The sequence below is a fragment of the Seriola lalandi genome, unplaced genomic scaffold, assembly GCF_002814215.2.
Source record: "Seriola lalandi dorsalis isolate HSWRI2012SDOR001 ecotype SW California unplaced genomic scaffold, Sedor1 jcf7180002054684, whole genome shotgun sequence".
Classification (NCBI taxonomy): Eukaryota; Metazoa; Chordata; class Actinopteri; order Carangiformes; family Carangidae; genus Seriola; species Seriola lalandi.
The window spans coordinates 583,795-594,143 of NW_019525237.1; the positions used below are offsets into that span (position 1 = coordinate 583,795).

Below are 10,349 nucleotides of genomic sequence, written 5' to 3' on the forward strand. Positions count from 1 at the left end.
GTGTGTGTGTGTGTGTGTGTGTGTGTGTGTGTGTGTGTGTGTGTGGGGTACATTCTTTGGTTTGAGGCATGGCTACGTTGCAATAAACTGTAAACATATAAACACTCACACACAAAAAAACAGCTCTTCTTAATCCAACATAATGGCTCAGAAACTGCTTCTAATGTCGAAGCGTTAAATGTAATGGCTGCGGCGCGGCTGGTGGAAAATGTTATAAAGAGAAACCAAAACCAGGAAGAAGGTGGGATTAAAGAACCTGAACAGACTCTTTAGATATCATTCAAATATTCCCACTGGACAACATGGACTGTGAAGTATGACTCTCTTCAAACCCCGCCTACTTTCACACCTGGTCATCCCGAGTTGTGAAATACTCCCTACTACTATAAATGTCAACTGGGTTTTTAATGAGGTTTTCTTATTTCTGACACTTTCATTTCAGCTCTCCGTTAGAGTCACACGCCAAATCTGTACTCGTATAAAGGAAACAGCCGACGCAATGAGCTCTTCGTGTTCACTCATGGACAGCAGGACAGATACGTTCAGGCCTTTGGATCTGAATCACACTGAGGGGTTTCTTCTGAACACACAGAGCTGTCACACCGTTTACCGAAAAGGATTCCAGCACGGATTTCTTCTACAGTTCACGTCTCGGTCTCATGTGACGAACCGCCTCAAACAAACACGGAGCTGCAGGTCGAAAAGCTGCAAATCAGCAGAACACAAAACCCCCAACAGGGGTTTCAAAAACTGTTCTCCGTCACATGAAGATGCAATTTGGTGAAATCTGAGTAAAGCAAACACGGCTGAGGTGTGTGTGCATGTGAGTGTGTTGCCCCCCCACCCCCCCACCCCCCGACCCCAGTGAGAGGGTAAAAGGGATGGGGGGGTGCAGAACGCCGGACAAAAACAATAACAACTGCAGCAGCCTCGGGTCACGACTTCTTCACCCCCCCCCCCCAACACACACACACACACACACACACACACACACACACACACACACACACACACACACACACACACACTTCACCTATTCACGAGCTTCAGGCTCCTGCAACTGATCCACCCACGATTATTTATCTCAACAAAGCACCAACTCTCAGTGTGATGACTCTGTTCCATCACCTCTTCACGTTTCTGCCTCTCCTTGTTTCTCTCATTCGTTCTTCGTGTCTCCTTTTCCCTCCATCATTCAATCTGAACAGTTTCCTTTTCCTTTCATTTCATCTCCACAGTTTCAACCCATGTCAGATGATTTTAAAGCAATTTCCCCATTGCATTCTTGCATAAGTGTTTTGAGTTTGAGTGAATAAGATTCAATGATTTTCAAGTATCTTAACACTGGATATGTCTGGCAGCTCGCCTCATGAGAACAAGTAGCTACACACACATCATCCCAGGACTGAAAACTGAATTGAAAATCCAGATTTTTATATATTTCTGGATTAATTGGACAAAGTTATCTGATTTGACAGGTATTTGATTTGCTGGGGTTTACCCAAAAACAAATATTCTTCTGCACAAAGTCTATTTAAATTGAGTATCTTTGGGTTTTAGGACGTCACCTTGTGTGATGGGTGGTCACATCTTTCTGATACTTTATAGACTAAATACTTATTTCTCTAATTAAAAATACCTAATTGACTGAGTCCAGTTTCTTATACATCAAAATTGTGAACAAATTTCCATTTTTCATCCAATATGTAAACAAAAATGGAAGAAAAACAAAACACCTCAAGTACAAGCTTTTGGCTGTGCTATAAAATACAGCTTATTTTCACTGCTCAGTTTTTATTTTCCTCCTTAACTGACAGTTTTCTCTATGACTTGGTGAAAAATGACCACAGAGATGTTTTCCCACAGATGTTTGTTTTGTCTGACTCTACAGCTCAAGTTTTGTGTTACTGAAAACTCATAAAACAGCAAATATCCATGTTTGAAAGGTAGGAACTGGTGACCTTTTATTGCATTTCTGCCTCATAAATGACTTGATATGATTAAATGATTATCAAAAATAAACTGAATGTTCCTTTTTCCATCCTGCTCCAAATGCAAAAAGTCAATGTGATTTCTTGGAAACCTGAATACACTCTTTCTTTCTCTCATCAATATGCTCTATTGTGTACTATGTTGCTGCACGACATATGTTTTTGGTTAGTTAGGACAGTTAGAAAAGCAAGTCAGGGCAGAGGACATGGAAACACACACACACACACACACACACACACACACACACACACACACAGTAGGGACAATAGCATCTCTATCTGATGGCATCCTCATCTACCCCCCGCAGAGCAGATTGCTACTGGAGGCTACCTTTACAGGAATGCAGGGAACAACACACACACACATACACACACACACACACAGACACACACACACACACGCAGAGCTGTTTACCAACCCAGGACATTTGGTTGCATACCTTCGACCACATGTCAAAACATTCTTTTGTAAAATCCCTGGATTTCTGTTACTGTCAACAGCGGGACGAGAGGAGGAGGAGGATTATCGTCTTCATCCCTGTTGGCCCGTTCTGGCTCGACCGAGTTCCCGGCCGCTCGCACTGTTTTGAAACACACTCTGCAGGAATGCTCCCCACAAGAAACACGGCCTGATGTCCGACCGGAGAAGAAGAAGAAGAAGAACAAGAAGAAGAACAAGAAAAAAAACTCCAACCACAAATAGAAAACAACAAAAACTCTTTGGGAGACTCGTCCAGAACATGCTTCACAGCCACATGTAGAGAGTCCTGTTTGAATTTAGTTGAGGTGAAGTTGTGCAACACCATATTTCAAACTTGAACAACAACAGAGGGCATCACGTCTTATTTAGCTATTTAACTGAATTTATTTTCGGTTGTCTAAACCCATTAAATCCAGATCCTGTTGCTCTGCTGATATAAAAATCAAACAAATCTCATTTTAATAAAACAAGATCACAACAACCTCTGATTGTTCCACTTTCAGCAAAGGTTTTAATGTTTGAAATCTCTAACTGATGCATTAAATCTATGGGTGACTTCCAATCAATAACAAGATTATTTATTTCAAATGTGAACCTTGATCATGATTAATGTGTTGTATGTATTTAGATATATATTGAATCATCGGAGGGGTAGAGAGATGCAGCCTTATTTAAACAAACAGCAGCTTATAACAACTCCCCTCATCTCTCTTACATCACTAACAATGAAAACTATGGAGATAATGAAAGCTGCACAACAGTGAGCTTCTGCTTCAGTCCACTAAGACAGACTCTCGTACAACATGTAAAGTCTGATGCTCATTTAGATAGCGGACATGTCTGGTCTGATCTGCAGGGGTCTGGTGGGAAAAGCGCTCGAGTCAAGACAAGCTCTGGGAACCATCAAAAAAAAAAACTTAGCAGCTGTCATTTATCATTGAATCATGATTGCTTTAAGGGCACCACCTCGCTGCAACCTGGCAAATGTCATGAGCCAATGTAATCTAATGACACAGAAACGGCACAGATCGCCGGAGAGCTCGCAGTAGATCTTAAACCCACATTTGAAAGCGAGCTGACAGCTCGGCAGCAGCTGCTCTGTCGAACACAACAATGGAGGCAACTCACCGCCTCGTCATCTCAACCACGTTTGGCAAAAGACACGGAGGATGTCACAAAACGATGACAAATGGAAGCGTTTGAAATGATAAATAACACTAAAATATGTCTGAATGTCTCTAAGGCTGTACACATGCAGGAGGGTCAAGACCGGGAATTACCACAGATAAACACATTATGTAAAGCTAATGTTTATTTGGTTGTATTAATGTATTTTTTATTCCATTTAATCGACTATTGACTGGCTAATAACTCGACTGACTGGCTAACAGCTTGCCAAGAGGCTGGCAGCCTGACCCGCTGAACAGCTGAATAAGTAGCAAAGCTAAAGGCTGACTTGTTGAGCAGATAAAACCTTAAACTCACTGATCACTGACTGCAAAGAAAACAAGTGCTCAATTTAGAGAATTACATGTATGGGGACTACACACACACGCACACACACACACATATACTCGCACATAATCTCCACACCCATTCACACACACACACCACAGTAGTAATTTGTTATGCTCCTGGAGGAATGTTGACCAAATGGCTTATATCCCCGTGCTGTCTCAGACTGGGGGAAGCCACCCTCCCCCCTCCAGCAGAGGACTACACTCTCATAAGGGCCACGAACACACACACACACACACACACACACACACACCCCAAAACATGAACATCTTGAAGGGGCAGTTGGCACATTTATACGCTCTCCGTCTCTTATACATTTGTCCACAACTGCCTCAAAAAAAAAAACCCAGCAGACTCACTCTTGCACTTGCACTAATTATATCATTAAGGGCTGCTAGACACAATTATTTTCCTTATTGATTCTTCAGTTGACTTCTTTTGATGAACTATTTATAAAATGGAGGTACTGTGGACACTTCAGAGAGTGAGGAGACCCTGGAGCAGACACACAACATGCTGGAGGGAGTGTATATCTCATCTGACCTGGGAATTCCTCCTAAGAGGAGTTGGAGGTAGTAGCTGGGGAAAATGGGGTCTGATTATTGTTTTCTGCCAGTATACTCCATCCAAAGAACTTTTCAGATGGCTGGGTGGATGGATGATTGGATGGATGGATGGATGGATGGAGCTTCGGGGGATCGTGCGACACCTTCCAATGTCAGATTAGGAGGTTTGTGTCCGACGATTTCCGATGGTTAGCTGCTTCTTTCTAGCTCTCTTTCTCATTCACATACAGTGGAGTACAACCCGGCCTTTAGCCCACTACTACCACCACGACCCAGATCTGGTTGAGAGGCAGAAAATAGATGAATGGCCTCAAATGTCTTGTTTTGTCTGATTAACAGTCTCCCCAGATTTGAGAAGCTGTTCGCAGCAAATCTTTGCCATTTTTGCTTGATCCATTACTTCAGCAATTAACGCCGCTGGCTTGACTCTCAGGAATGACGGACATGTGGATTTCCTCCAGGGATCAATAAAGTCTTACATTAAAATTGTCATCTGAAACCTGACACAAACACACACATTTGTTCATGGCTCTCTCTCGGAAGTGAGAGGATTATGACTGTATTCAGCTGTGGTCCATACAGTCACTGTAAACCTCTGTTCAGAGGCTGCTGGAAACTCTCTCTCACCCTCGCTTAAACTAAAACACATTATACACTCTTGTCTTTCATATACACACACATGCGAACCTCATCTTTACCTTCCCTCTGTGCTCCTGTCTTTCCCAGCTTCCCTTCAAGGACGTAACACCTAATCATTAAACACTTTTCTGCACCACAGTTCCCTGTTCAGAGCTCACCGCCTGAGCTACTTCATTGTGTGTGTTTCTGAGTGAGTGAGCGCGCGTGCATGCGCGCGTGCGTGCATGTGTGCGTGCGTGTGAGAGTTTAAACTAGCCACTGGACACAAAACAGCCATAGACCACGGTTTGATTTTTATCTCCTTTAGCAGTCCCAGTCACATTTTCCCAGGGGCTGTGTTACTGTGTGTGACTTAGTGTGTGTGTGTGTGTGTGTGTGTGTGTGTGTGTTTCCAGATGACTGAGCCAGGCTTTTCCATTCCCTGCTGTGGCGCTGTGGTGAATATGGATGCACACCGGCCAACATTTACACCGCTGCTGCTGCGACTTCTCAACACCGTGGGCGAGAGACGGTAAAAGAAAGAGAAAGAGAAAGAGAGGCAGAGGTTGCATGTCAGTCGGCCTACTTATGCACTGGACTGAACGCACATACACACACACACACACACACACACACACACACACACACACACACACAAACACACACAGAGACCACCCCCAGCAGAACACACACCAATAATTACTTGCAGTAATTCAAAAGACACCCTCCTTATTTCCAGCAGCTCACCGCCCGCAGCGTGAAACCGTGAGAAGAGGCTGGGAGGAAACGGCGGCCCCCGTGACTTTATCGCACAAGAAGAGGTCACGTCAAAATCTATAAGCACACATTAAATCTCTCGCAAAGCCTTCACACTTCCCCAATACACACACCTGAAAGTAACACTAACCTCTTACAGCTCTGCAGACCACACTACATGTCATTCTGCACATCTATCAACTCCCATACTTGTTGGTTTCTTAGTTGAATCATGAGGATGCTGTCAATGGAAGCTAACGCAAAAAGGGTCGATAACCTTTAACATATGTGACAAACACTATAACAGTCTTTCATTTCCCACAGACACCCGACCGGAGTGGTTTGAGTCGTCTGTCAACGCTCGGGGGAATTTTTACCGTCCGGTGAATGAACAGGAAGATGAACAGAGCCTCGTTTCGCTGGAGATCCCCCCCTGGGAACCCCGTTTAGCACCCCTGTGGGAACCCTTTGACCTCCAAGTTTGAGAGCCCAACCGCTGCATTAGATTATGTCAATAGGGCTTTTTTTTTTTATTCATGGACAGTGACAGCTGACAAACATCAACCGGCACCGGATATTTGCTTTCGCTTTGGGCAATAACTTTTTATTCTCTGCAGAAGAGGAGGAGGAGGAGGAGGAGGAGGAAGAGTGAAGCTACAAATCTGATGTCTAAAAAAAAAGCAGTTTTTGAGTTGAAAAGTTGAACGCAAGCGGACAACAAGCAGACTGAAATGAGGGAGCAGCCTTACAAGCCTGCAAACTTACCACAATTGCTGTTTTGGTGGAGCTAGAGTTCTGCAACAACCACATCCTTACATAGTGCAATTCCTATTGTCAATGTGAGAGTGATATTATGAAAATAAGATGCTAAGACGCTAAATATTTACATAAACATTAAGAAAATACTTTATATAAACTCACTCCTAGTACAGTAAACCTGTGAATATAACATTATATCATTGTGCATTTATGTGTTATTGTAGCTGGTTGATGTGAAGCTAATAAAGCTAACGACTATCAAAATAATAGATTTTCTGTCAGTGGATTAATCATTTCAGTTCTTGGTGGAGCTACAAGGATTAGTCGATTAATTGATGGACAGAACATTAATCAGCAACTATTTTGATGATCTAATAAAAAATGTCAATGTAATGATGCATTTCTTTGTCACACATGAAAGTAAACTGAATATCTTTCAATATAATTTGACACAAGCATTTTCCATTATGTACCCTCATTTTAAAATAATCGTTAGGTACAGCGCTACTCTTCATGTGTGGTATGCATGAATCTTATATTTATAAAGTAATTAAGGCAGTAAAGTTAATGGGATGAAGTAAAAAAAAGTACAATATTTCCCTCTAAAATGTAGTTAAAAATAAGTATAAAGTATTTAAAATAAGTAAAGTACTTCATAAATGTACTTATTTACACTGCACAGGCTTGTAAATTGATATTTTTCACATTTATATCAATGAAAATAGCTTCAACAGTTATGGTCAACTTACTTTAGTGATGATGAGCGGCTCGCCGTGCTCCAGTCCTCCTTTCAGCGTGAACCCCCAAGGCGCGCCCCCGCTCAACTGGACCTGAATGTGGTGGAAAGAGACGAGCTGCTCAACCGTTTCCATCCTCTCCCTCTGGTCCGTTATCCGTTATTTTTCTTCTTCTTCTTCCCTTCTCCCTCTCTCTATTTTGCTTCCTCTCGGTGTATTAGCCGGGCTGAGTCGTTGCTAGCTTAGCGGCGCCGGTAGCGGTCCCTCGGCTTCTCCATCACCGCTGTAACGACAACAACGAACGGATGGATGGATGAGTGGAAGGACGGAGGGAGTGAGTGGAAGAGGGGGAGGGCAAAAAGTTTTGGCCAGCGTCAAGCTCGTCGAAGTTATGGCCAACTTTTCGTTTTTAACTTCCGGTCAAGGAGTTTAACCGTTAAGGAAAAGTAGACGTTAGCATGTTCTACGGTTTCAGTCTCGCTCTGTATTTTATCACGTAAATCTACCGGTTGTTTCGTTTAATATATTTAGCTACTGACCCGCTTATTTCACCAAAAGAAGAAAGTTTAACGCGTTTTATTTTGACACCTACATCAAATGTTTCCGGTGTTACAGTCGCTACTTTGACGTAGCTGCAAACTTTGGGAAAACTTTTCCCAAGGAGAGGTAGGCAGGCCCCTCCCACTATTCGAACAGCGGGATGTGATTGACAGAAAGGTCTACCAATAGCAGAGAGATTCTGCATGCGAGTATCCAATAAGCGACGTTTAGGGGAGGGGCTGCCAGGGCAACAACCGCTGTATTGTAATAACATCAGGTTGGCTCACGGCGGCAAATAGAGCCAGAAACACAGCATCAGTTCATTTTAAGCACTGATGAATATAGTTTAGCTTTCATCTTCATATCTAATCATTCATATCTAATTTTATCTAATGATTTTGGTTCATTTTGCTGCCCTGCTGCACTGTAGCAAGCTATAACGTGATTTAGTTTTTTAAGTACTGTTCTGTGTGAAGCACTTAACTTGATTTTTGAAAAGTTCTTTACTTTCTTTACACTAGAATTACAATCACAAACATCCTTGGTCTTTCTCAGTAAATCTGTGAATTGCTCACAACTTAATTAGGACTATTACAAAGCGCAAAGACTTTATCATTCTGTCCTCAAACTGCTGTAACTCTCATTTTGTAAGTGAAAGCAAAGATTGTCAAAGCCCTCATCCATCCACACTGAGATTTTGCAGAACTGCAGCATGAGCACCTACAGTACACGAGCCCTCGGGCCAACAACAACATTTGGTATCACGTCCCACACATTTCTGAAGCCTTACCAATCATACCAGTCTAATTGTCTAACCACCATATTAAGACTCATTTAAACAAGCAATTACAAGCTCTCAAAAGTTACATAAGACAAACTTACTGCTATTCTGGTTAATTTCCCACTCCAGTGATAATAAGCTATAGTTATACAATTTGCGCAAGTTTATTTAAGCTCTCTTGCAACAATTTATTATCAATAATTATGTTTTGTTAAGTTATTGAGTTCCTTAATGGAGCTTGCTGAGATGATAGATGTTAGGGTGTCACTCTTTAACTGCTTCATGACCCTGTACGTGAGTTTCATTTGAAATCCACTGCGAAACACCCATGATGGAGTAAACAATGTCTAAGCAGCCAGGATTAATGAATCAATACCTTTATATCTTCATCTGGTGCTTTTATTAATACTTCTCTGATGCACAGAGGGTTACATTTCAAACATTTATTAACATGACAAGTAAACATCTCCATTCACCAATGAGGACCATATGGTGGGGTTGAAAGCTACTGGACTTTTTTACTTTCTTTCCCGGAGTGAGATGATAAAATCGATAGCACTCTCGTGTCTGTGTGTTAAGTTCGGGGTCCCTACCTGGTTAGCCTAGCTTAGCATAAAGACTTATGGAGGAAAACAACAACAAAGCTACTGAGCTGAGCCTCCAAGTTGTAATTCAGAGTCATTGATATGGAAAATTTCTATCAGCAAAGATATTTCCCAAGTGGTGAAAACAAATACAGGAAGTGTCACCAAACTGTTGGAAAAATAAAATCCTAAATTAACAACTCATACTGTTGATTTAGATCATTTGAATTGAGTTTATCTTTACTGTATTTAGTTTCACTTGTAAATGAACCCCTCCGTACACTGCAAAAAAAAAAAAAAAAGCTAATTTAGGCCATTTAAATGGTGTGACCACAAGGCTAGCAGCCATTGTAGCCACTGTAATGATACTTGGACACTCCCAAGTCTGCTCTTCATTTCCTTGTTTGACTGCACCATTAACATACAGACATGACTGATATCAATGTTCTCATCTCCTCTCTGAAATAAAGTAGCTAGTGTTTCTCAAAATGTTGAACTAGTCATTTAAAAAGATGCAATCTTCAAGCAAAGTTGGTTTTAAATGGTTGATTTTCCCTATAAACAAATACGTTACATCTTCAAAATGGTTTCTGTTTTGTACATAAACTTCCCTGGGTAGCTATTAAAGCTGCATTACAGTGTAAATAATACGCACAACGTCAGTCCAAATCTCAAAAGTGAAGCTTTCTACACAATTTCTGGTTTTTAAAGTTGAAGCTGAAACAGTCGCTTCTGCCTTTATTGGTGAATTAGTGTCTGGAATAAACATTTAAATGTGTTTCAGCCTCAGCAGCTCTTATGGCCATTTTCTGTCTCCTTTGTAGTTTTCCCACAGTCCCTCTGCAGACTGGGAAGATCGGGATTGGAGATAATCACTGTTGTGGAATGCCACCACACTGCAGTGGCACTTATTTGAGTGTGTGTGTGTGTGTGTGTGTGTGTGTGTGTGTGTGTGTGTGTGTGTGTGTGTGAACGAGTGGCTATCTTTGCATGTGTGGAGAGAAAGAACAAGTAAAGA

General features: G+C 41.8%; 1 protein-coding gene across 1 annotated transcript in view; it reads right to left on the bottom strand.

Moving 5' to 3' along the window:
* Window positions 1–7,737, bottom strand: part of shroom4 (shroom family member 4) — a 59,948-nt gene extending 52,211 nt beyond the window's left edge. The window contains exon 1 of the mRNA XM_023422700.2: window positions 7,439–7,737. Within this exon, the coding sequence (XP_023278468.1) occupies window positions 7,439–7,561 (123 nt within the window). The 5' untranslated portion in view covers window positions 7,562–7,737. The remainder of the gene's footprint in view (window positions 1–7,438) is intronic.
* Between the last annotated feature and the right edge of the window lie 2,612 nt (window positions 7,738–10,349).